General features: G+C 41.2%; 2 protein-coding genes across 4 annotated transcripts; one reads left to right on the top strand and one right to left on the bottom strand.

Annotated features, from left to right (window-relative positions):
* Positions 1 to 3,659: 3,659 nt before the first annotated feature.
* mmp23ba (matrix metallopeptidase 23ba) lies at positions 3,660 to 13,120 on the top strand. The gene is made up of 8 exons (XM_063463928.1): positions 3,660 to 4,099; positions 7,300 to 7,436; positions 8,122 to 8,261; positions 8,687 to 8,854; positions 8,949 to 9,113; positions 10,001 to 10,111; positions 12,508 to 12,634; positions 12,746 to 13,120. The coding sequence occupies exons 1-8, from the start codon at positions 3,956 to 3,958 to the stop codon at positions 12,918 to 12,920; spliced, it is 1,167 nt and encodes a 388-aa protein (XP_063319998.1). The 5' UTR covers positions 3,660 to 3,955; the 3' UTR covers positions 12,921 to 13,120.
* A 1,053-nt stretch (positions 13,121 to 14,173) lies between these two features.
* Positions 14,174 to 25,821, bottom strand: cdk11b (cyclin dependent kinase 11B). Of its 3 annotated transcripts, XM_063463932.1 has the most exons (20): positions 25,798 to 25,821; positions 24,859 to 24,989; positions 24,400 to 24,539; positions 23,635 to 23,762; positions 23,406 to 23,550; positions 22,902 to 23,077; positions 22,547 to 22,672; positions 22,344 to 22,442; positions 21,983 to 22,117; positions 21,834 to 21,908; positions 20,522 to 20,757; positions 20,316 to 20,406; positions 20,099 to 20,220; positions 19,897 to 20,002; positions 19,611 to 19,732; positions 18,904 to 19,011; positions 18,424 to 18,540; positions 17,856 to 18,004; positions 15,355 to 15,544; positions 14,174 to 14,814 (listed from the first exon to the last, which is right to left on the bottom strand). In XM_063463932.1, the coding sequence occupies exons 2-20, from the start codon at positions 24,967 to 24,969 to the stop codon at positions 14,722 to 14,724; spliced, it is 2,469 nt and encodes an 822-aa protein (XP_063320002.1). In that variant the 5' UTR covers positions 24,970 to 24,989; positions 25,798 to 25,821; the 3' UTR covers positions 14,174 to 14,721. The 3 variants fall into 3 exon arrangements, with proteins under 3 accessions (XP_063320002.1, XP_063320001.1, XP_063320000.1); XM_063463931.1 differs by lacking the exon at positions 25,798 to 25,821 and having other exon boundaries at positions 22,902 to 23,038; XM_063463930.1 differs by lacking the exon at positions 25,798 to 25,821 and having other exon boundaries at positions 21,834 to 21,905.
* Positions 25,822 to 26,962: the final 1,141 nt, after the last annotated feature.

Below are 26,962 nucleotides of genomic sequence, written 5' to 3' on the forward strand. Positions count from 1 at the left end.
AGATACAATTTAAAAATGGTTCTTTGCTAAACTGTGTTATGTGTGAACACAGCACTGGTTCACCCCTTGAACTAGATGCATTTTTGTGTGCTTGAATGATGTATAGGTCAGTGTTAAGTGGCTTAACAACATTCCTCTGATAATGGTCAGGTACAAGGACTAGACTGAAAATAAGTGAAAAAGCAGCCAATATAAAAAAACAACAGCAACAACAAAAATAACCAACAACTCATAAAGTCCTTCAGAAAGCCTGGAGAACTATTGTTCAAGACCATTTTAAAAATGCCAAGAAGGCCTGACTGATTGGAAGCAAAATGTAAAGAAATGAGGGTGGCTCAAGACTTTTGCACAGTATTGTATATATATATTTATTATGTCATCATCAAACACACAATGATGTAATCAGGCAAAATGTCAACCCTCCAATGACATATACAATTTAAAGGAAAAAGTGGTCATAGTCATAGTTATCATATGCATACTGAGGTCACAAGAAGCTGTTTGTGCTCATAGCCATGAAAACAATCCAAAACAGATGATTGAAAGAAACAAACAAACTGACAAACACAGTGAAAGAAATCTAACTATCACATGTGGCTTGGCCATATAACAAAGAGTGATTTACTCACCTCAGTTAATCACAGTTAAGCTACTTAAAAAAGAAAAAATCAGTGTGTAAGTAGAGTGGTTTGTGGTTGGATGAGTGACGCATGAGTTCAAGCGGTCTAGCTTCCAGCCATTTAAGGGAAAAGAGATTAGCCAGGTCTGGCCAGAGATGACAGTCAGCTGGCTGAGGACCTTTCCCAGCTTCACCCAAGGGTGTACTAGAACAACAAACTCAGGGGAAGGTCATCAGACCAGGGGAAAAAGAGAATCTCCCCCCTCGAGCAGTTGGGCTGCACACGATATACTCGGTAAGAAAATGTGAAAAAAAAGAAAAAAAGTTGTAACATTTTTACACAAATGTATACTACAAAAATGGATTGGTCGCTCCAGCGACTGGGTTATCTAAGACAAATAATGTGGGAGTGCATTCAGCTACATCACTTTAGAAAAGGGTCCAGTGGAATTGGTTTTATGAAATAACTTCTGGGTTTGGTCACTGTACCAAATCAAACAGATAAACATTCAAAATAAGTTGTATATCTGCAGTTTTTTCTGCTTTGGTGCTTAACAAAGGGGAATCAGCAGAAGTTGCTGATGAGCAGAGGTAGAAACAAAGCATTTTAATGCTGCAGTAATGCTTCTAGTTTGTTGAAAGTTAAGTTCAGGGAAAAAATGTTGATTACCTTCTACTTTGGTTGATCTGTCTTCTTCAGAGCATCTTGGCTTGTCACAGGAAGGAAAAACACGGGCAGAATCATCATTAAATATCATTTATGTGTCCTCGGGGCCAAGCATGCGAGTCAGCATGCATAATACCAGAACCCTGAAACTGGCATGACATTATGAAGTCTTTATTAATTCGAGAAATTCCACCGATTTTCCTGTCAGTCAGACTGTGTGTCGGGAAAAAAAGCAACTATTTACCAGCCGGAGTCAGAGACACTCAAACAAGATTTGACCTAAAAGCCACAAAAATGATCACGATAGAAATACCTCTACTATTTAAATACAGAGTCATAACAGGGTCACACAGAGGGTGCAAATGTAAATTGCCATTTAAGTGTCACTCCGTCTTGTAGGGGAACAACTCATGGAACATTTTTGTGATTAGACTCAACCTTATTTTCGACACACTGCTTATGGTTTGACTTTCATCCCAGAAGCAGCAGATTTCTCTCAAGTTTAAATTTCTGACACGTCCTTTCCTGCATTTTGGTGGATTTTTCTGCACCATTTTCCATCTTTTATGCATCATGGTTGGAAGTGTCTTTATGTATGAAAAGGGCAAGTTTAATATCATCAGTACTAAATCAACACCTGTACAGATTTACTCTTCTGTGCTATTTTGTGTCATCTCAGATTGACGGTGTAATGAACTGACTGTTTACCAAGCTATTAGTGGCATCTTTAATCTCTTTAAATGGGAACCTCTGAAGTAAATAAGAAACGAATTTATTTTCATTTATCAACGCCTGGACAACAACAGTTCATTTAAAATGTCACGTGTCTGTGTTTTGTGATGATTTTTGGGAATCAACTATGCGTTTTGAGTCTGGCTCAAAAAGCAAGAACAGACAAGTTCAGCTGATAAACTAGGACAACTTCCAAACTTGGGGTGGAAAAAAAGTGGGTTTTGGACTTTTTGAATATAAAAAAAAATCTCAGTGATGAACATCCTGGTTTCGTTGCATGACAAGGACAAGCACGAAATGTGCCTGGACATTTTGTTGTTGGCTTCACCCAAGGGTGTACTAGTTTTTTCTGCTTTGGTGCTTAACAAAGGGGAATCAGCAGAAGTTGCTGATGAGCAGAGAGAGAAACGAAGCAGCAGTGAGGTCGACCGGAGAGTGACAGAGTAACACTATTCTGAAGCAAAGTGTGAAAGGTTCCAACAAACAGATGCCTCCTTAAAACTGGACACAAATAAACCCCCAACGCAGAGAGGCCTGATATGAATTCAGTCTAGCAAGCACATTTTTTTCTTTTCTAAAAAACACAAACGTGATAAGTGAAGAACTTGCAGATCACCTCTTGAAACTGTGCCTTCCAGAGATTTTAAGACTGCAGTAGTTTTGTTTGTACTTGTCCTCACAGGTTTGGTTTCTTTGCATGACAAAGACAAGCACAATGTGTGCCTGGACATTTGCCTGCATGTTGCCTGCTCCAGCGCTCCATCTTGGAAAAAAGGTCACACTTTTTGGAGAAAGTGTCAGGAAAAACTGCTGTTGCATGATAGGGCTCTCTCCTCTCTGAGTCCAGGGACACAGTTTTATCTGAGGCCAAAGGTCTAGAGTATTCAGTTGATGTCCCTGCAGCTAGCTGGACTGATTGCATGTTAATGGATTAGACAAGCACAAACCAGAACCATAAAGGGCCCAGTGCCCAGCTTTAGACAGTATCTGGAGTTGGATAGTACAGAGGAGGGTGGCTTAGTTAGCCCACTTCCTGTGGCTCCCTCACAAAAGCTCAACTCTTCCATCCAAGCACTGCAGATTCTCCATATCCCAGCTGGACAAAGTTTATCAGGCTCAGATGGGCACTGCCCTGCCATACTGAACTTGACAAATAGAAACAAAATATTGATCCTATCGCACTAGTATCGATCCAGTACAAATAGCAGGTTGGTATCATCAATATTTGATGACCTCAAACGTACACGCACGACTGGATATTAGTGTCACCTCTGGAGCTGGAAAACTACAAGCAAAATCTATTATCTGTGGTACATTCATTGTTCATATCATACTCTTCTTCCTGGACATGAAAGCTGTAAAACATTTTGAAATAAACACTTAAAACTGTCTCATATAGAGTAATTTAAAAAAAACACAGCCGACTAAATAAAGCCCTGTTTTTATTCTGACCTAAAAAATATCTGCCACGCTGTAAGGAGGAGAAGAATAAACTCAGCAGCGTTACATAAACGTGCAAAAAATAATCGTGTCCAAAAAAAAATTTAAAAAAATCAGCCTATGACTTTGCTTTAGCTGCATCTCCGGCGGTTGCAACAAGTGGTTTGAAGGACGGCGCGCGTTTGGTTTTCATTAGGTCGTCTCGACACTGACCCCCTGCCCCGTCTACAGTAACGTGAAACCAGCCCGCTGGCAGGCGCGCTGTGCGGAAGAGAGGCGAGCAGAGCTGATGCAGTCTGCACTGCTTTCACAACCCGGTCGGTCCGCGGGGCTGGACTGCGCTGCCTGCTGCGCACAGCGACCACAGGCTCCCCAAGTAGTGACCCACCAGCAGCGATGCGTGCTATGGCCACGCAGTAGCATTCACTGGAATAGATGGTGAAGCAGTCTTTTGCAGAAGGGATTCTTCTTGTTTTTGTCTCCCCTGGAGGTGCGCTATGGCAGCCATGGTGAGCTGTCAGAGTGGCAGAAGTTTACGAAACGGCGACTGGGGCTTCGCTCCTCTGCTGGCTGCTGTGCTGCTCAGCTTTCTGCTTGCAGAGATGCAGCAGACCACAGCGTTTCCCACCTGGAGGTTAGAGGTATGCTGTGACCACTTTTTCCCTGCAGCTGTGGAGTCCAGCACATAGTTGTGCTTATGAAGTTATTAAGATGCTGGTTACCATTTGAAGTCACGTAACGACAAGCTCCATTCAGAATTATGCTCCATTTGCAAAACTGTTTATGTAACAGGAGACTACATACGGGGGTAAAAAAAGTAAGGCTTATTGAAAGTTCATGGTGAAAGTGGCAGTAGTGGTGAACCCAGCAATGGAACGCTGTTTTATATTGAGATAAAAGGTAAAAGCAACGCACCATATATTTACCACAAAGGTTATTATCTGCTTTATTATTAGTTGTGCTGGTTGTGCCCACATGACAATCAGCAAAACAGAGCAGCAGGTATCAGGAAAATACCAGATCATTTAGGAACGATGCACATCATTTTCTTTCACTGTTACATTATGCAAGAATCCGTGCAATTTCAAGCCATTCGTCTGGATCTTCAAAGATATTTTTAGCTGGAAATGCTCACATGAAATCAGTGAGTGATGGTAATAGGCATCAGATTCAATTATGTGAAGTTAGATGAATGCTGCTATTAGGTTATGTCTATGGAATGGGTCCCTGTGCAGTAATATCTTCAGCGAATTGGATAAATGTGTTTCTCCACACATTTCACTCAGTGCCACCCACCCGCTGTGATATAGAGCCTGAGGGATCGCTTTATGTCACTGCCTTTGCCACACGCTCTCATTATGTGTCAGTCAAGAAGCCCGCTGGTGGGGATTACACAACTTCATGAAGTAACAGAACAATCAAAGAGCATTTCTCATTGATTTATACTGAAATGAATGGGCAATTATCCACTGTAACATACTTATTATTTCTATATTAGTAAATGAGATTAACAATATTTGTTTTGACAATGTTCAGCCTCACTCTGTTTCATTTTAACATGAATATGTGCGTGTTGACAAAAAGTGCGACAGACAGTCTGTGTTTTGATTTGTGTACAGAAAATCGCTTTTGTTGACTGGAACCCTCAAAGTTTCTGAGACTTCAGATGAAAATCATAATCCCTTGTTTAGCAATTTCTGGAAATGAGGTTAAACTCTTCCAGACTCCCCAAACGATCCCTGTGGGATTTGTCCTCAGATGTTTTGCCCTCTGTCAGCTCTCACCGCCGGCTCTGAGGTTTAGTCTAGAGGGCTTGTGGGTTTGCGGTTCATCTTTATTTGTGGCAAACATGCGAGATGAGCTTTGTGGTGAGTATAACAAGACGTGACACATTAAGAAACGCGCTGGCTTTAACACCTCATAAGTCACTGAACGCATGACTCCAGCCTGTCAGCTGAGGTCGGGAAAAGCAACTTTTGTATAAAACAGTGACCGATGCCTTTAATCTGGTAGTGAAATGTTATATTTAACACCAAACCACGAGAGATTGTGAAGTTTAATAACGGTGTGGGACAATCTGGCCACCCAAAGTACTATTTTGGAAAGGAAATGAAGGAAGTACTGCATCTGTTTGTCTTGACTGGGTGAAGCAGGAACAGGAACTGGAGGACTGGGCGTAGATTCCAAAATGAAGGGAGAGACTTTGATATTTTCTCTCCATCTTCAGTGTTTTTCCTCAGCAAGAAACTTATATTTGTAAAAGAAAATTATATTTGTACTGGGCTTTAGTGTCAGAGATATTATTTAAAAAAAGAGGCATGGTACTCAAAGAATCCTGGGGTTGTGGTTTTACAGTAGAATCCAGCTTCGTATCCAAGTGACTTCTGAAGTTTAAGGTAAATTAAAAAATAACCACAAATAACTGCTTGGGGAGATTTTGAGATGACTACCAAAATGCAAAACTTGCTCCTAGAAGGACTTTGTTGGTGCGGCCTCTCGTGTAGGACCGTACCCCTGTAAAAGCAAGGTTTTCCTCTGATTGGCTGCCCCTCACAAGCAGATGATGCAAACAGCCAATGGTTTGGGGCTTCGGTGGTCACAATCAGAGCAGAGTGCCTGATATGACCATATGAAAGAAATCCACGCGTAATGACATCATAGAGATGCAAGAGAAGGAAAAATTGTCTGAAACTGAATGGTTCACGGGGATAACGTGTGCATAATCTGACCTCTTTATTTGAACCTTTAGCCATTTTTAATCAGCGCATCCACGATTTAACAGAGGTTGTGTAATTTCTTGCCTGAAAAAATCTAAATGTATCAGTATTTATGCATGTTCTGAATGCTCGTGAAAAAGAATCCCAATACTCTTAGGAATTCGTGGTGTCTTGCTCTCTGTTTTTCACTCAGACGATGATTGCAGTCACATGGAGGCACTGGTTAGTTTCACACCCAAAGAGACTTGGCGAGCATGATCCATAGCCTTGTGTTGGCTGCATGTTAGACCCTGAAAGGGCATTTCTAATCTTGTTGTCAGACCACAGAAGAAACACTTAGTCTGAAGCATACTGAAAACTTTCACTTTGCTCCGCTCTCTGCTATAAAATCTTGTTCATCCCCTTGCATTTCACCTGACACACGGTATTCCTGCTCATCAGTCAGGCTCTTGTAAAGAGCCAGGTATAACAGACCAAGTGGTACTTTTCAACAAAGTCAGGTTTAAGCCTATATTCGACCAGCGCCTTCAAAAGCGTGTGCTGCGCACGTGTCTCCCAATGACTGCCAGTTGTGTACCCTCAGCAGTTTCTCTTTTTAAATGTCTGCCTCCTTAAAACCCCATTAAAGCCATCAGGCAGTGCGAGAAACATTCCTGTTGTCAAGCACGGGAACGGGCTCCTCAACTGAGAAATCGCAGCCCCTCTTCTAGTGCCGAAAAGCGGATTTATTGCTCAAACCCATTTCCATAGAAAGTTATAGATTTATTGCGAGGTGTGATCACTATTATGGAATATCTCTGCAACTCAACATCAGCCGCAGAATATTTATGAAAGCATTAAAACTCAAAGCACCCATAGGCAGCCTTTCAGAGTTATAACAGAGTCCAGACTCCAGCTGTCATCCCCCCGAAGAGATATCAGACTCAACATACTGGTGAAAAGTATCAAACTTAATGCAACTTTTTTCTTACTTCTTTCCTGAGATGGAAAGTTGAAAATATAATATTCATTAATGTGACCAGTTGAATCTCATTGAATTCTTAGGAAAGCCAAATGAGTCTTTAGGATTCAGTTACTCCCGTCACAGTGTGAGGTCATTCATCCAAAGTTTCTCTTTGTCCAAGGAAGAAGCTCACACCACTGTGCTCCTCATCGGGATCCGCAAAGAGGCCCGGTCACAAGTACTTCACCTCTCCAGGAACAAGCGCTACACCCTCACCCCGGAGAAGCTCAAATGGGACAAGTTCAAGCTCACATACAAGTATTTATTTTCAGCCTGCGATGCACAAAAGCAATACAAATTAGGCAAAAGAAACCGAGATGAGAGACCGAGGCTCCAGATTTCAAACAATCGTGCACTATAACTACTGTTGATGTGGGTTAGCTGCTACATTTTCTAATCTTAAGTCACTGTTTGCACTGAACCTTGTCCACCAAAAGTTTGTCGAAGCACCAAAAAGTGGTCTGAATTATCATCTGACTGTGAACACTGTAAAATAGTGATCACATAGGGGACTCTGAAAGTCACGCCACAGTTGCTTGGCTTTCAAAGAGTTGGATTGAGCTGTGTTAACTGTCAGGAGAAGATCCAGTAACTTTATTCATCCTGGAGCTGTAAAATGATCCGCTAACGGGAAGATTAGATTGAGCTAGAGGAACTCCAAAAACCGTTGGTTGGTGGTAGACAAACTTCTTTTTTTTTTTTTAAATAGCCTAATTTAAGTCATTTTCGCACTAGTAAAATGGATGGTATCAACAATTATTAAGTGCCTGTCTAACTGTGATATTAGAAACTATCAGGTCTCAGTAAAACGGAGCTGTGCTTAGGAATGTGGGAATTCTTTTGTGTCTGAACAGTAGCTATTGTGTTTTGGCAGATTCCTCAGCTGTAGAGGAATGTGTTGAGAGACAACTATTAACCACACCATGCTGTTGTTTCCGAGCAGGTTGCTCTCCTTCCCTACAAACTTGATGAACGCCAGCGACACGCGTCGGGGAATCGCCAAGGCTTTTGGCATGTGGAGCGACGTCTCGCCGTTCACCTTCAGAGAGGTGCCGGCCGACCAAGAGGCGGACATCAAGATCGGTGGGTGCATCTCTCCCTCAAAAGATGTTCCTTGGTTAGTTCTGAGCGCCAGACTTTTCTGTTTCTCCCTGCTGTCATCGCCGAAATTTCTTTGCCTCATTAAATCGCAGCACTACAACAACATTACCAAGCTTATATTCAACACGTTTCATAATTCTTAATGAAAAAAAATGTCTAACAACTTCCAGACATATCAGCTCATGGCAAAAGTCCCTAAATTCCGCTTTATCTGCCCCCCTTTGGGTGCAAACTCGAGAGTCCTGCATAAATTCTCAGAGTGAGTGAGAGGAATGGTCGTCATCCTCTGAGTTTGTCGTTTGTGATCCATCATCTCCCCACTGCAGTCTCCACGGAGCAGGAATAATAGAGGGAGGGCTTCCCTCCTTGGCTCTGAGCTATTTCTCTCTGTTTCTCTGTTTTGGCAGGCTTCTATCCAGTCAACCACACAGACTGTTGGCAGTCCCACTTGCACCATTGTTTCGATGGCATCACAGGAGAACTGGCTCACGCGTTCTTCCCGCCAACAGGCGAGATCCACTTTGACGACCACGAATATTGGATTCTGGGAAACATGCGCTTCAGCTGGAAGAAAGGCACGCATCTTTATTGTTTTTGCTGAAACTTTTAATATTTCATGCGTGAAGTAATGAATGCAGCAGACACCGAGCTGAGCTGTCTCTGTTGCAGGGGTTTGGCTGACGGATCTCGTCCATGTGGCGGCTCACGAAATCGGTCACGTCCTGGGACTCATGCACTCCATGGATCCCAAAGCTTTGATGCACCTGAATGCAACTCTGACAGGGCGCAAGCTCATCACACAGGATGAGGTGTGGGGTTTGCACCGGCTCTACGGTTTGTTCACAGTCCTTATGTTTTGAACTTCTCTCACACAAACATTAAAGGTCTTCTTTTTGTACTTTCATAACACATCTGAGGATTTGGGGGGACTTATGTGGTCTAGATGACACATTGAAAGGCATCCCAAAGCCTCTTGATTGAATGAATGAGGCCCATAAAGAGCTGGGATCAAGACACATGATGAGGCTGATGACACGTATGGCAGCATCAGGAACGAAAATGAGCATTGAGTGTCGACTAGTATTTCACAAGGGCAGAAAACTGACGGTGCATCTGGGAAGCCTCTCAACAGCCTGACAGAAGAACCTGCAGGAGGATTCATTCCCTCGGGCAGTTTGACAGGTTCAAGAATTCCTTAACGTTGTTGTTAAACATGGCCGAAGGAAAACAAGATTGATGCTGCCGCTGTCAGATGAGATGACGAATTGGGTCTAGACTCCAACTGGCCTTCAAACTGCATATGTCCTGTAAAGGAAGCTGTCCAACATCCAACTGGGATGATTTAAGGCATTGCCCGGATCGGACGCTTTCTCAGAATGTAGTCTGATGCTGGTATTAGAAGCATCTAGATATTCCTGTAAAGGAGTATTCCTGTAAAGGAGTATTCCTGTAAAGGAGTATTCCTGTGCGCTTCTGATCAAAACCAATCAAAATGTAGAGCACAATGTTTGCGTTTGATTACTGAAAGCGAAACATTAATGAATACTGTACAAAATACTCACGAGTGGTCTTTAGCGTGTATCATAGTGAGTCATTTTCACTGGCATAAAAAGCAGATTGTGTGTTTGTGTTTGGAGGGTTGGGGGTGTTCCAATTCTTTTGCCTGACTAAGAGCTGCCATCTGACCCTCCTCCTCACTTCATCTCTCCCCCCTCCTCCAGGATGTTTGGATCGTCTATTTATCTGTCCGGCCTGGGCTCGGAAAGGCTACTGCGAGAGCAAGCGCAGACTGATGCAGAAGCACTGCCCCTCCAGCTGTGATTTCTGTTACGGTAAGAAGCAGCAGTGGCAACGGCAGCAGGAGTCCAGGGGGAAGGAAAAAAAAAAAAGAAGACAGAGAAAGTTTTCTCTCAATTGAGCAGCACAAGGAGCTGCTGTGAACCGTTTGCCAATGGAGCAACGGGAGCCAACAGGTCCAGCCATGCAGAGCCGCGCTGGAGGTTTTCAAGGGTCTGATTTGTAGGGAGATTACACTTGGCACTGGGAGAGTCTGTGTTTTATTTCTGGAGAGTGGCAGCGTTTCAGAACGCTCACACAGCAGGGCCGCTACCTGTCGAGTGCTCTCTCAGTGAGGGCTGCTTTACACAAGTGTTACTCATCAGACAACTGCCTCTGTAGGTTTATTGTGGGATGCTGTGGTGCAGAGATCTCCTTTTTTTTGCACAACAAGAAGTGGCTCAGTTTTAACTATCACAGCCCCACAGACTGTGGCTTTCTGAGATTTTTTTGTCAGCAACAGGGGACAGTGTGGAGAGAGGCAAGAGGATACGATTCCTGGCTCACAGTAATCTGTTCCTCATTGCTGATTGGGAGACGTTGTACGGCTGTGGAAAATTCCTGAGTGACTCCAAACCGCTGGAATTTCAGACTGTGGCTTGAGGGTTAGAGACACACAAGGTCAATTTGGATTTTTGCAGCATTAACGAGAGCGACTGTTTTTTAGGCAGACTCTGAGTTGATCACGAGGCGGCCCGTTGCGCTTGTCACCAGATGGGAGAGATTACACTGATAACACAGGCACACCGCCAGCAGGTTAGCAGCATGGATGCCTGACGTGATAAGGCTGCTATCAACGATTTTGACAGTAATCAGCATTTTGGCGAGGTATTTGTGAAAGCATGGGCGTTTCTGGGATTTAAAAACAAAACAAAACATGGGGATCACACGGGGGCTGAAATCAAGAAATCTATATATTTGGTGAAAAATAAATAAACAGAGTAAAGAAACCTGGCGTAGAAAACACTGATAAAAATCTCTCATGTGCAGCCCGACGCCCAGATAGAGTATTATATCAAAAGTCTGCGTGTTGCCCACACAGAATATCTTTAAAGTACTAAAGGAAAAGGACTCATCAGGCAGGAACATGCATTCATTCATCTGTGTTTCTCTTTAATGTTGCTGCTAGAGAGGATATTATTTACTTATGTACTCTCGGGTAGTTTTACCTACAATAATTCTACATTAATACAGTGTTTCAGCAGATTAAAAAAATAACTAATAAGTAAATAAACCTTAAAAAATATGGAGTACAAATGACACTATGTGCATCCAAAATATAGTGGAAAGCAGAAAGCAGGATAACTTCATTTCTTAATTTTTTTGCTCCAATAAACAAGACTTTCTTGTACTTTTTTTTAAAGTTCTCTTGATGAATGGTTCGCCAGGCTTTCTGAAGATTTTTCACAGCTTATCTTTGGACATTGGCTGCTTTTTCACTCATTTTCTTGTTTGTTAAGTCTCATAAGACTGACCTATCAATCATTCAATCATAAAAAGGTGCTTAACTCAAGGATTGAATCAGTGTTGTGTCTACACATAACAGACAATTTTAGAATTACTGCCAGTATGTAAAAAAATGCATCATCTTTTCCATTTCTTTAGTTGAATCTATGAAAAATACCAAAGATAACACAGTTTGACAGGCATGGAATCGTATTTTTGCACCAACAAGATGATTCCCAAAGAGCTATTAGACAAAAACTTGGCATATCTCGGACCTCGACATTATTGAAGCAGTGTGGGATTATCTTGACAGAAAACGGAACAAAAGGCAGCCAAAATCCAAAGAAGAGCTTTGAATGCCCTTCAAGAACCCTGGAGAACTATTTAAAGAAATGACAAGAGAGTTCAGGCTGTGTGGAAGAATAAAGGTGGTCATAACAATAATGACTTTCAAGCTCACTAGAATTGCACACAAACTTTGTTTTTGCCGTATATACTGTATTTCCATGTATGATTGCATAATTTCAATAAACTGTTGCACCTAGTTCACATTTTCCTTTCAGGCACTGCTGTGTGAGGAAAGGCTGTGACAGCTGGAGACAGTGAAAGAAACTGAGGTTTATGGTTATCACAAATCTTTTAGTTCCTCTTTGATCACGGGTGGGAAACATTTATTTCATACAGCCACACTGACTAAGTTAGATAAAGTCAGCCAAGAGCCACACACCGCCTATATGAATGGAAACACAGCTACAGGTTAGAGTGATTAAATTACTAATATTCAACCCAAACGTTGTATTATCGTTTAAATTAGCCCACATCTTGCAAGTTGTCACACTGCACGTGTGTATCTTAGATGATCATTTTATGGTTAAGAAGTTACGACCTTTGCATTTCTTCTTGTGGTGCACCAGCTCACCAGTGTTTTCTTTTCTATCCTCTTCAGAATTCCCTTTCCCCACCGTAGCTCCCACCCCGGCTCCCCCAAGGACCAAACACAAGCTGGTGGTCGAGGGCAAGAAGCTGACATTTCGTTGCGGGAAGAAAATAGCATCAAAGAAAGGCAAAGTACAGTGAGTGGCTCACTCTCTCTCTCTCCAATATGTTATCAGTTTACCTGGCTACAGTGATGCTACAGTATGCAGTTGCTGAGCGCCGTCTCTAACGTGCAACTCCTGTTTCAGCTGGTACAAGGACGGGGAGCTGCTGGAGTTCTCTCACCCGAACTACATCTCACTGAAAGACGACCACATTACTATAGTGGCCAACGCCATCAACGAAGGCACGTACACCTGCATCGTTAAGAAGAAGAACAAAATTCTCACTAACTACTCGTGGAGGGTACGCGTGCGCTTCTGAAGAAGAACAGCCCGGCTCCTCTGCACACTGAACAGGACATATTCACACAGATGGTCACCAGAAGACCTCACTCACTAGGGCACATACTAGTATTTTTTGTTTTGTTTTTTAAACGTCCTTCCTGTATCCACGTAAAATTGTTGACCGTCTTTGTGTAAATGCGTTTACATCTGTGCAAAGAATAAATGCTCTGTGACAGATATTTTTACATTTTTTTATGGAAAACACTACCTGACTGTAAAAAGCTGTTTGTGGCAGATGCTGTGGTTTGCATTTTATTTGGTGGTGAAAGTTCTGTGCAGCTCTCATCAGCTGTTCGGGACGATGACGTCAGTCTGGATTCATCAAGCCTGGACTTCTTCAAAGCTCTTTCAGCTAAGGCAGCTGAAGGAGTCCAAGGCCACCCACGGGATTCCTCTGAAAAATAGGGACTAATTAGTTGCACAGAAACCCAGAAGATATTAGTACTGTTGGGAGAACTCACCATAGCCATCTACAAAATGTCCCAAATGTCTCTTTTTTTTTAATGGACCTGAAAAACTTACAGAAGCCCTTGCTTTAGATGCATACCATTCAAATAATTTACACACTGCCCCAAGTGAACTACTAAAGCCAGAATAAACAATGTTGTCTACAGCCTTTGGAACCATTCGGACCTTAAACCGCATGTGGAACACCTCAGACGTCTAGCTTACTTTACTAGTCGCACGCTGAGGCCAAGAGTCTGCCTCCAGGGACTGAGCAGTCAGTTCCACTCGCAGCTCTCTGTCCAAGCTTAGTCAACACATCAGGTGTAATAATCTGCAGAAAGGGCTACGGTGGGTCCAGGGGATAGATAAAATTGATTAATGAATATTTCCATTTAGTGCTGGCTCTGCGAGCCCCAGGACAGGAGGGGCCTTTTTTTCAGTACCTGTTCCAGTCGTGCAGGGACCCGAGCTGCACTGTTTATTTTTCTTTGGCTCGAAATCAAAGAATTTATTGGTTTCATTCTGAAGTCAGAGTCATTTAAAAACAAAAGCAAAGCAAGCCGGGGCCTCTTTTTTTCCCCCTGAAAGAACAAAGTACTGAGACAAAGTGTGCAGCACAAGGAATGACATCACTTTTGGACGGCAGCTACCAAGCTGGTTTGAAGGCTGGATTTCTTTTAGGCTCGACTTCCCTTCATTTTTTTCCCCCTCCTTTGGCAGTGTGCGGTTGTGTTTGCATAGCTTGGACAGAGTTTATAAATATAGGAAAAAAGGCAGACAAAACAAAGTTTCAAACTTTATTTCTAGCAAAAACATCAGTTCCCTGTCATCAGGAGAGCTGACATTCCCATTTAAATTTTAACATTATGCTGGATGGAACACACAGCAAATGCTGCATCATTATACAGTAGCTCAGGCAGCCAGGAAATACCAACCATTTATAAAACCTGGTCCTCTCTCATGAAATATAAAAGGGAAAATAAAAGTCAAATATGAGAGCAACACTTTTGAATAGATTTATGGTTGTTTCTCCTCTTTAAGAGCTACAAAGGTCACATTTCAGTTAGTTAAATGGCTTAATTAAAAAAAAACACAAAAAACAAACAAACAGGAAGAGTGGAAATTCAACAGGTTTGAGCCATCAGTCTTGCTGTGAGACAGTCTTGACTATGTGGTAACAGTTGTAAATGATCAGATACTGATCTGCTCTAAAGCTGTAAACCAGTGATACCATCCGGTTCCAAACAAAAAAAACAACAAAACAAGAAGTCCCACGAGTCTTTGCTGGATCTTTTTTCTGTTTTCCAGCTGGGCGTCCTGAAGCTTGAGGCTCAGAACTTGAGGCTGAATCCTGGACCGACTGCAGATGCCCCCTGATAGCTGGTTGTCAGGTGGAAGCCAGTATCTTTCAGGTCATCATCGCCCTACAGAGACAATGGAAACATTCATAACTTGTAGCATTAACAAAAACTTTTGAAATCTTGCACTTCTTACATGCTTATTACAAAACTGACCAATATTATTTTATTACTCTCATTACCTTTAGAAACCCCTAACCTGAATTTACTTAGGGATTTGATTACAACTAACAGTTTGTATTAAGACTATTATTATTAACACTCCAAATACTTAATCACAAGCTCCAGCACACATTTTTTTTTCACCCTGACGAGAAGAAAAGTGAGACAAAAATACACTTGTCATGGTCTAATTGGCGTGTAAGGCAGCAAATACCAACACTTAATTCCACTGAAAAATCTCAGTAGTGGCCTTAAGCTGCTGGGTGAGCCGGACCACTGCTGAAAACATTAGGAACTAAAAAGTGCTCATCATGGAAAACACGAGGAGGAAATACGCGGACACAAAGCAGAAGCCTGTAGGTCTGTAATCTATTTAACACAGGCAGCGTTCAGAAAGCCTGGTAGCTGTGTGTAATGGAGAAAAGTCAGGCCTAATGCTCTTACCAGGTGACTGTAGCCCAGGCCTCCCTCGGGTGGACGAGGACTGGTGCCTCGCTTCACCCTCTGCTGCTCGCTCTTAGCCGGCCAGGTGGGGAACATCGAGGAGTCAATGGGGAGAGGAGACTCCCTGAAGTACTCATGTTTGAGAGCCTCATCTGATGAAATCCTCTTACTGGGGCAGTAGGTGAGGAACCTGGAACACAATCAATAATAATTTTAAACTTATGTTTTAGCAGCGTTTCATCAGAGATGCCAAACTACCTCTGAGAACTCAGGCTTCTTGTGTGGACAAAACTGCCAGACCTGCTCTCACCTCAGGTTTTTTTTTCTCTGCTATTCAAACGGGTCTGCCTTTTAGATCAATGAAGGCCAGTCCCACAGTTGGAAAACCAATCAGGGCTCTGTAGGTAGGATTAACCATGAAGGAGTGATCTTTCTGTGCCAAGGCCAAAAAATAGTGACGAGAAATGGCCAGCAGAATGACGCATGCATGGATGGGATTGACGCAGCTTTACAGGTTGCTGTAAGTTAAAAGCGCCTAACAGCTAATTAATCGTTTCTGTGTAATCAAAGTCCTGCTGATGGTTGTGTCTGATGTGAACACTTGAAGATTACACATGTGCCAGCTGACTTTTACTTTATTGGGTCACAGTCACACTGGGTAACACTGGCATATAACTAGCATAAAAATGCTTGAAAAGCTCCATTTCACCGTTGTTTTCCCTACTTTTCCTACTCTAAATGATGTCAAAAAATTCATATTCATAATGTGGTTGTCTACAGAAGGACTACCCACCTAATCTTCAACGCCCCCAAATAATATTAACAAGGATCAGCCTGATCATTCTGCAAAGTTACTCTTACATAGTCAAAGAACAAAAATGCTTAGTGTTTAGTGTATAACAGGCCCTGTAGTGACACAGTCTGAACACAAGGTGTGGTGCTGATGCCAAAGGCCAGAGAGTTTCTGCAAACAGTCGTAATTATACATGACAGGAGCAACACAGACTCAGACTGTGTCTGAGGGGAACCCTCCGTAAGTGAGTGCAGACATTAAACATAAAAGATTTTACAAAACAAATGATCTCTAACGTGAGAGGATATCTACAGGAGGATTAATGGCTGGGATTAGACAGACACCAGGCCTAGAAGACAAGAGCACCATACTAGCGACATAAGACAAAACCTGCTACTTGTGTCCAATGCACTATTTTGTTATGGAATTACAAAAATGTGCACTCTTCCTGTCCTGTAAGCTTGTTCCTTTTCTTGACTGAGGACCCAGCTGCTTTTCATTTGAGGACTACGGTCCTATTTATGCACGGGACACCAGGTAATGGAAACTCATTATCTAACAGGATAGAAACAGGACAGAAAACAGGCAGTATTCTGGCTCTCTAGGAGGATTAAAATTGGGATCTCTTTACCATTTCAACATGTAGTAGTTAACGTATAACAGGTTAAAGAGTTTTGAATTGAAACCTCCTTCAGTTGGACACTGAATCTGGGTCTTCACAGGAGAGGTGTGATATTGCAAACAACAACAAAAAAACCCCCATTGCTCTGCAATGTCAACCTGCCAGATACATCTCCAAAGTTTCTCTGTACTGCTCAGTTGTGAAGCTTTTCTAACAGCACTTCCCTACGTGTTGTACACTGAGAGCTGAAGTTTCAGCAATTTCGGAAATGAACCAAATTCCCACCAAATTGTGGTTCCTCACGCAGCAGCACAGCGAACATGTTGTTACCATCCTCTGCAGCTGGGAGCTAGCTGACCAGCATGGTTTTGTCATTTACAGGTGTAGAGAAAAGTTTCTGTGGCTGGTTAAAGACCTGAGAGGAGAGCAGAGAAGCTCATCTGCGCAGTGCAGAACAAAGCTGATCTTTGGAATGTGAGAGAAAGAATTATGAAGCCATCACTGATTTTCCCTATTAAATGTGTGTTTTCTAAAACATTTTCCTGTACTGTGGAGCGTCACCATGGTGAGTGCGTGTGTGTGAAACGGAACAAGGGGGATGGAACTGGACTCCTGCTGGGATATATCCACTACTGCTGTCATGTTTTAAGAAAGCTTGCCAGAAGTGCACTGACTAAATAAAAAGCTGTGGAAAGAGTAACAGAATTTGACAGGGTAGAAAAGGGTTCGTCCAAGTAAGGCAATTTCCACTGCAGGAGCCGTGCTGATTGTTACCTAATACATGCTCTTCATCACTGTATACCAGTGATATGTGTTCTCTCAACACTGAAAATCTGCCATCAAATATTTACACAAGTCTATGGGACGTATTCTCTACTCCTTAAAAATGGCTAATTTATAATGTATTTGACCTTTTCTTCAAATTGTGTCTTTATGGTTTATAACCTCTTTAGTATCTTTTGAAAACACAGAATCTACAGACACATGAAAACAGACAATAGCTGGAATACTACAACCTGACTGCAGTGCAGTGAAAGGAGTTATGTTTCTTATGCAAGAGTAAAAAAAAGTCTCTAAAAATCCTACTTGTTCATGAGGTCAAAGCCTTGGTCTGACAGCAGTGCTCCAAAGCGCTTTCGCAGGTTGTTGTAGGGGTACTCTGTGAAAGTCATCTTCTTCACAGCGGGCAGCTCGCTGTAGCCGGGCCAGATCTTCTCGCTGGGCGACCCTAGATCCTAGAGTCAACACAGACAAGTCAGCAGACATACTTTTAGTCCACCCCCACCCCCCCCCCCAAAAAAAACAAACAAACAAAAAAACAAAAAGTGGATACGAGAGATTCCCAGTTTGGCTGATGTGCTCATTAACTGCGGAAGTGGCAAGTAGCCAGTCCTTGGTGCATTTCAAAACTGATCACTGGTAACAACATGGGAGGCGCAGGTAACATCGCTTCATATTGCTGTTATGCCTAATTTAGATCATTTAGTGAAAGGTATAACAACATCATCTGGGGTGACAGCTACCAGCAGCTCCACCCTGTGGTTCACTCCAGAACTGCACTCTGACAGAAAACCTTACAAGCAGTAAAAAGAAGAGCTTTAATATTTATAGTGACAATACCCCACCTTTTATAAGCACAAATGAAAGCGTTTACCTTGAAAATCTTGTTAATTTGGTCAATTTCAGATTTTCCAGGGAAGAGAGGCTTCTGGGTGAGAAGCTCGCCAAATATGCAGCCCACTGACCACATGTCCACAGCTGTGGAGTATTCCTGCGGAGAGAAGAACAAACACAGTGGCAGTCCACAGAAACAAAGTAGACGGTCTGCCTGGCACGTTCCTCCTGGAGTTTATGTGAAAGTGGATGCACACTGACGGGTTGCTGGGCCTCTGCCGTCTGACGGCATAAATCATGCACTGTAAAACTCTAATAGCATTTTGTGGTATCTGGTGTGTTACAAGCCAAATGCTCAACAGATGTTGTCTTCTATTGGAGAGATATGCCTTTGTGTAAAACAATCAGTCAGGATGGTGTAACCATTATCTATGAAAGGCCATCACTTTACTGTCTGTAGTTTCAGCTATTGTATTCAGGATTCATCAGACTCCTGCAGTGTGTGAATTTGAATTCTCACCTTGGCTCCAAGCAGCAGCTCAGGCGACCTGTACCACAGGGTAACCACTACCGGGGTGTAAGGCTTCAGGGGTGAACCGTACTCCCGGGCCAAACCAAAGTCACCAATCTACAATCCAAGATGGATGGGGAGACCTTTGAAATGCTCTAGTTTGGGCTAAATAACAGTATTTCAGCATTAAAGAAGGTGTTTATATCAAAATCATCTGACCATTAAAGAAGAAATCAAATGACTGCATATCCTGGCAGCAGGGAGTCATATTCAATTTGAAAAGAAATTACACAATCGAGTGTAATTCACATTATCTACTGCCAATTTGCATAAAATTCACACCAACAAATGTCTGTAAAATTGTGTTTATTTACACATAGACCCAGTCTTCACTACACTTTGCCAGGAATTCATGCTCTAATTGAATTCTAGTAATCATGTGTTGTTTATGCAACTGTGTTCATGCTGCTAGCTTGTTGGAAAGATGGATTAATGAAATCACTATTTGGATTTCCTCCATTACTATGCTTTAAAAACAAATTTGAAAGACTAAAAAAATAAATAAAAAGTGAGACAGTATTTAAGAGTCAAACCGGGACTTTAAGTCCTGTCATCTAGTGATTGTTCTTAATGAAGACTAGTGATAACCCAACTATCGGTATCTAAGATTACCACACAATTAGCCTCTCAGAGTTAGAATTGCTCTCCTGGTATACCTTGAGAATACCCTTGTGGCTCAGCAGCAGATTGGACGTCTTCAGATCACGGTGAAGAATCCAATTATCATGGAGGTGTCGGACTCCTCGGAGCAACTGAATCATCAGAGTCTTTACTTCTCCTGGAAGAAAAGGTGGCACACTGTGCAGTTAGCTACCTTCAGAGATAAACCCAGAAGCAAAGAAACATCTATAAGATCTTACATTCTACTGAAGTCAGAAAATCATTTTTTCATCTTTCTCTCTCTCACACACAGAAATGATTGAAGCAATGTATCCACTCTACCTGGCAGGAAGGGCTGCTTCATGGTTTCCATCAGACTCTTCAGGTCATGTTCTACATAGTTCATCACAATGTAGATCTTGTCCATATTGCTTCCAACAACTATTTCCTGATAGGAAATGATTAGATTTATGTACAAGACATTAGTAGAAGCTGTAAATGGTGAAATGTTAATAGCCAAGTAAATATCAAAATGTTCTCTTACCCTTACTGTGACAATGTTTGGATGTTGAGCTTTGAGAATTGTATTGATTTCTCTTAAAGATGTGATGGGAAAGCCCTCCTTCTCCTTCTCCATCTTCAGCCTTTTCAGGGCAACAATCTCATCTGTGAACATGATACTATAGTCAGTGTTTTACTAAAAATAATAAGCCCTGCTGAAGAGCACAAAAGTAAATAGATGAGTATCTTTCTTTTCATACCGGTCTTTTTGTCCTTGGCTCTGTACACCACGCCGTAGGTTCCCTCCTCTATGCGATTCAAACACTGAAATTCCTCAACACTGCGGCAACCCTGAACACAAAATGCAAGTCAAGATTATAACATACAGAAAATGGGCCAAAGATAATAACATACGTCCATAATTTGCGCTCATATGGATGATGCGCAACATTTGTGTCACCCTAACCTGAAAAGCCGGCAGATATTTGGGCAGCTCCTTCTTTAGCTCCACAGGTGAGACTGGAGGAGACTCTGGGATGTAGTTCCCTTCTGGAGTGGCTGAACGGGAATGAGTTTGAGAGTGAGGGGAGGGTTCCCCCTCTCCTGCTTCTTCTTCCTCCTCATCTTCCTCCTCCTCCTCCTCATCTTCCTCCATGTCCTCACCACTCTCTTCTGAGTCATGGTCAAAACGGGACTCTGGTACTGTGTGGTAAATGGTTACATGTTACAAATAAGGTATGCGTTTTAAATGAATACGTGTTACAATTTAGAAACCATTTTGAAATAGTAGCTCATCATTTATTTGAATTCACAAATTATTACCCATAAAATACCAAATTTGACCATGAAATGTAAATTATTGGAATTTTTTAGATGAATAAACTCCAAACAATGTGCGTTTTGCATCTAAATCCTCATTGAGCAAACTTCTCAAGATATGAATGGAACATCCACAACACAGTGACACACACCTGAGGTGTGACCCATCAGCCACCAAAACGTGCCTCTTTAGTGATGCTGATTAATTTTCCATTTTTAGCTTGTGGCGATAATGTTGTGTAGATTGTGATCAAGGGGAGTTTTTAATCAGAAGTTTAGTCATTTATGAATGTGAGAGTATTTATTTTGCATCATTACTAAAGCACAATAGTTTTAAAAAAAACAGCCATAGTTTGAGTTAAAAATTATGCTATTAAAATATTATTTTCTTTTTGCATGCTAATGTTGTAATTAATTTAGTGACATAAGGTCAAAACAATTTAAAAAAAAATGTATACACATCTTCAAAATACCATCAGAAAATGTATTCTCTTAAATGTGAAAATTCAGTACATTTTTAATGTACTGTATGTACAGTAATATTTGGCTGATAAATTGTTCTAGCTATGCAGATGCCTTGATGTCATCAAGTTACCAAATATAAAACTTGGTACAGCTAAAGTAAAGAGCTTAATTTAAGGAATTTTTTTTTTCTTTCTTGCCTGAATACTATTTCATACTGTTTCTGTGTTTTGACCTTTTGGTGGTGTGACTGCAGACTGTGCCTTTAAGAAACAGAGTTGGAGTCCCAGAAGGGTATATTATTAACCTTCAAAAAAAGGCTAAGAAAAAAAAACAACAAAAAAAAATGCTTTACTTGTCCAAATATGATGTCTACTCTCTCCATTGGCCACTGGTAAACATTTCACTTATGTTTGGTGCTTCTGAATTATCTCGAGTTGGAGAAGCACACACAGTAACTGAACAGACAAAACCACTGATATCTGAGGTTTACTCACCTGCAGGTATGTGATTTCCATTTTCCCTCTCCTGTTCAAAATCTTCCCCTGACTGCTCGTCCTCACTCACATCTTCTGAGAGGAAGAAAGACACTTTGATAAACATCTGATGGCAGTGACAGAATGGCGTGAGCCACAAATATTTGTACCTGCACTCTGCTCAGACCGCCCTGAGCCTGAAGCAGATTCCTCCTCTTCTTCCTCCTCTTCACCCTCACTCTGGCTGCTGGACTCTTCTTCATCTTCCTCCTCATCTTCCTCTTCCTCAGAAACAGACGCTGATGCTAAATGAAATGAGAAATTTAAAAGACCAGTTTAAAAATTGCAAATTAACTGCAAATCTACAGAGTCTTCCAAACATAATGTTGTCATCCTTTTCATCTGATGATGATTAGAAGTCTTACCAAGTTTGACCAATCAATGAACATTCCTATCAATATTAATCGTCTGCTGTAGTGGAGTCTTTGACATCTGCTAATTGCTAAATCTGTAGGTTACAATTTAACTCACCCAGGGAGGATTCTGCAGTGCTAGTCTTCCTTTCATTATCACTGATATCCTGCAGATCAGCAAGCAGATCTTTGCTCTCAGGCTTCTCTTCCTTTGATGCTGCAGAAAAAAAAATAGTATGAGTTACATTGGAACCATAATAATCTCTTATTGGTGTCAAGAATAACCATCGATAAAAAAAACAAGAAAAACTTAAAACTTACATGCACTTTTCCGTGTTTCACTGTGATCAGACCTTTCTCTGGGAACACGTACTGGACTACGGCTGCGGTGACTTTGTTTTGGCTTGTCATCATATTCCTCAGGTAGCATCCGATGGTGAGATGGCACTTTAGATGAGAAAAATTAATTAGGTAATCACTGATGCAGGTTTGCCTCACAGGCTGCAGGGTCTAAAAATCTCAATCCATCAAGTCACAGTTTAGCATTTTGAGACATTTGCCTACTTGCTTAAATACATTTGCTTCCCCAGTTACATGAGAATAAAATTATGACTCTTCTTCTGTGTTGAAATTACACAGCTGGGAAAGGACACCATGTTTAGTTACACTCACTGACCTTCTCGTCGAGTCCCTCTTTCTTTGCGTCGCTCTTCAGCCCTCCTCTCCCGGTCCTTTAGCTCTCGTTGCTCTTTCTGCTGTTCCCAGAGCTTTCGGTCACGCTCCCGCTGGCGCTCGAGCTGCTCCAGTCGGTCCCTGTGATCCAAAAAAAACCCAGCAGAGTCCACTGGAGGTCTGTTTGGATAATCCAAAGTTCACTCTTGTCACTGCTTTCTTTGGTTTCTTTAAATGGACAGTAGTTAAGTATTAACTTGAATTATTTATGTTTCACGTCTTTATTTACTTTAAAAATGAACATCACATTTAAAATTACAGTGTTTGTTTTTTAAGGATCAAACGCATTAGCACTGATAGGATTTAATATTCTGACATGCAATCAACAAAAGTTCAACAAAACCGATGTTCAAACAAGTAAGCGCTGACAATATTAAAGGAACAAAACTATCAGAAATCATCTGAACTGACATGAGATTATTTACTGCTGGCCAAAGTTGGTGCTCACCTCTCTCTACGTGAATGAGCTCTGGCCTGTTCCCTTCTTTTCTGCCTCTCCCAGTCTCGTCGGGCTTTGTCCTCTTCCCAGTGACGTTTCCTGCGATCGCTTTCGCGCTCTTTTTCTTTATCTTTGAGTCGTGCATGTTTTCCTGCTGTTTAAGTAACAAACAAGCATGAAAAAACAGCCCTAAACATAAAAATATGTATCTGTAAAACACGTGAAGCAGTTTCTAAACCTCCTTCAGCAGAGTGACTGCGATGACGTCTTTTATCTTTTCGCTTCTCCTCCTTTCTGTGGTGAGATTTGTCCTTCCTTGCTATTTGCTGTGGAGGCTTAATTGCTAGTGATTCGTCTTCTTCCCCTCTGAAAGAAACATAAAAAAAACATTGTGAGGAGATTTGCACCAATTCAGAACCAATATCCGTCTGATAGTCTTATGGATCATTCCACGAAAAAAATATAATAAATAAATCAGTTCAGAATCAGCTTTAGTATATTTAATGATATCCAGCAACATTTTACCTTCATACTGTAAATATTTTCTGAGTTGCAGGCCCTCAAAGTAAATGTAGGGGGATCAAAATTCCTATTAATTGCGTCCCTTTCTCTAATAACAGACCACTTATAAGCAATAGCAGACTATTTAAAAGTCAATAATCTGCTACTATTTATATTAATCTGTACTGTATTGTATGGTATTGTACTATATTTTGCACGTTCATAATTTCTTGCCCTTATGATGTAATTTTGCATTGCATGTTTAGTGTTTCTTCTGCACTGTTGTGCTGTCCCAACTGATACAGCAAATTTGCTTTGCTGCATAGTAAAAAAAACGTGAACTGAATTAACATTATATAGCAGCTTCAAGCCCTTATAACTTTGTAACAACTTATTGCTGCTAACCTGCTGGTTATGTACACTAATTTCCACATTTTAAAAAAAAGAAGAAAAAGTCATGGGTCAGTTTACCCACTCATAATTTCCCCCAAATTCCAAGTACCTGTCCTCTGTTGAGTCTTGACGTGCATACGGCGAGTTACGAATTGTTATTTCCATTCTTTGATCCCGAAGTTCTCCTTCCTCCGGAGTGTCTCGTTTGGCTTCCCGATCATCCGCCTGTGAAGCAAGGCCCTTTGAGAACTGGCCAAGACAAGAAATCCAGAATTTGGGGTTAAAGCCTACAAGAAGCCATTGAGTACAAGAGGGCTAACATACAAAAAAGCCCACAACATTTTTGTATTTAGCAACTTCAACAATGTTTAGACTAAAGATTAAATTAATTAGGCTATGTTTCTTAATAAATTCTATATTCCAGTTCTAAATTAACATGTGGGTTTTAAGATAAAAATGCTAACATGAAAATAACTGAGACCTAAGACATTAATTCACAAATCTGTTTGTAGCATTCTGTGTCAGCATGCATGTGTAAGATAGATTGTATATTAGCTAGATACTTTACATTTTTCTGGCGTTTCGGATCGGTTTTCTCTTGTAATTCTTTTCTGCGTTTCTTCTCTAGTAAGATTTCATCAAGAGTTTTAACTTTCCAGGTGTCTTTTTCGTCCCCCATCGGCGTCTGCTCTCCACCGCCTGCTTTGCAACACAAACACACACAGAGCACAGAGAGTTCAGTACTGTCTCCTTAGCTTAGCTTTGTTTGAATCATGCAGAATAACAGTAACTAGACAAACCACTACACTTCATATACTTCCATAAGAGAAAGGGGCTTACCATTTGTTAGGTACTGGTTTAATTTACCATTCAATTGAATTAGGATCAACGCTTTAGAATCCCCCCTCCCCCGTCTTGTCTTTGCACAACTACTAATAAAAAAACAGATTAGGGTTTTGAAATAATTTCCACTAAAGTAACAGAAAAGACAGTGAAAGACTTGCGGATTTCCAATTTTAGCCGGTGGACATAACATACAGTGTGTGCACGCTGTTTAATGTCATCGTGCAGTGTGTCGGAGAGTTCAAGTGTTGCTCAGCCGTCAGTCATTTTTACCACTTTCATATATCAGAGACGCCAACCAAGTGTAGTTAGACACGTACAGGTCGCCACCAAAAATAAAAAACCCAATATTAAGTTTATGGGGTGGGAACACATGCCAATACATAGGGCAACACAGTCGAAAAGCGACTTCTTGCTAAATCGGCTGACTAAAGCGGTGGATGCTAACAAGTTAGCTACTAAACGTTAGCTAGCGAAAGCTAACATGGGGAATAACTGCTAAACAACTTCAACAGCTAATAAGATGTTGCTGAAAGAAACTACTAATATTGCCAATAATGTTAATCACTCAGACACCTATAGACGTGTGCATATCTAAATTTGAAAGCATAAATGCAGTGAACTTTAAAATTATTCACCGAGCGAATGAAATGGTCAAACAAACCTGAAATATGCGCAGCGGTATTATGGCACACCGGAAGTTACAACGCACTGGTAACGTATGTAATACTTCCGGTGTAGAACAACAAGATCAAACATAATATAATATAATATAATATAATATAATATAATATAATATAATATAATATCACAAATCTTTAGCCTTAAATTGTAAGAATTAAAAAATTCTGGTGGCTTATTTCCCAGGCTGTCCGGCAATTATAAAACACAGCTGTATTTCAATAATAGATAGTGAAAAAACAGGTGTCATTTTAAATGTCTATAAATAGCTTAATTACTTTGTTGTATTATAAATCGCGATGGGGAGGTCTTTATCAGTAGGACAAGCTGTAAAATTAATGAAAATACAGTTAAAAGTCCAAAATGCATGCCCTGCTTCACTTTTTACAGTGCTGTACAGTGGGCCAGAGGGGAGGGAGTGCAGGTAATTTCTGAAGTAATTTGAAGTAATGTTAATTAGTAATATTAATTAATTATTACATTATTAATTGTAAGTGCAGATAATATTTTATATAACAAGTGGTTAACCAGTGTGTGATATAACATCTATTTGTGCACGCAAGATCTTAGCTTCTTACCAAACTACAGTCACAGAGGGTCGGGGAGGGGGCTTGAAGGCACCTTGCTGATGTAAGGTCATCGGCCTTAATATATACAGAGAAAGACCCAACAATCATATGACCCACTATGAGCAAGCACTTTGGCGACAGTGGGAAGGAAAAAGTCACTTTTAACAGGAAGAAACCTCTGGCAGAACCAGGCTCTATAGTGTTTCCTCATTTCTGACTCCTGCGTGATTAGTAAGAGTGGATTAAAAGACTTATAATGAGCTGTTTTGCAGGTCTCCCTTTCACACGTCAGCATACTCCAGAGAATATGGTTTACTATGGTGACTCATCATGCAGTTCAGTCCTGATCGATACCAGGAATCTCTTATGGAAGTTCTTACTGTGCAGACGATCCCACAACAGTGAGGCTCCCGTTATTATAAACACCATGGGCTGAATTAAAGGTCAGTGCAAGCTACCTTTTGTGACATCAGTGAAACAATGTAAGGGATTTCAAATACACTAATGAAAAAAAAACGTCTAAATGTGTGTCTGTTTACAGGATCTGGATTCCAGCTTTAACGTGGATGGCACAGTGCA

This window comes from Pelmatolapia mariae, linkage group LG20 (assembly GCF_036321145.2).
Source record: "Pelmatolapia mariae isolate MD_Pm_ZW linkage group LG20, Pm_UMD_F_2, whole genome shotgun sequence".
Lineage (NCBI taxonomy): Eukaryota > Metazoa > Chordata > Actinopteri > Cichliformes > Cichlidae > Pelmatolapia > Pelmatolapia mariae.

Bases quoted from the DNA above. Each gene is read 5' to 3' on its own strand.
- mmp23ba (XM_063463928.1), top strand. From the start codon at position 3,956: ATGGCAGCCATGGTGAGCTGTCAGAGTGGCAGAAGTTTACGAAACGGC. The intron at 9,114-10,000 runs GTTTGTTCACAG...CCCCTCCTCCAG, and splicing joins GGGTTTGCACCGGCTCTACG to GATGTTTGGATCGTCTATTT. The intron at 12,635-12,745 runs GTGAGTGGCTCA...CTCCTGTTTCAG, and splicing joins TCAAAGAAAGGCAAAGTACA to CTGGTACAAGGACGGGGAGC.
- cdk11b (XM_063463932.1), bottom strand. From the start codon at position 24,969: ATGGGGGACGAAAAAGACACCTGGAAAGTTAAAACTCTTGATGAAATC. The intron at 22,673-22,901 runs GTCAGTGAGTGT...TCTCATCTAAAG, and splicing joins AAGAGGGACTCGACGAGAAG to TGCCATCTCACCATCGGATG. The intron at 20,221-20,315 runs GTATGAAAAGAA...TCATGTTCACAG, and splicing joins AGCCAAGGACAAAAAGACCG to ATGAGATTGTTGCCCTGAAA.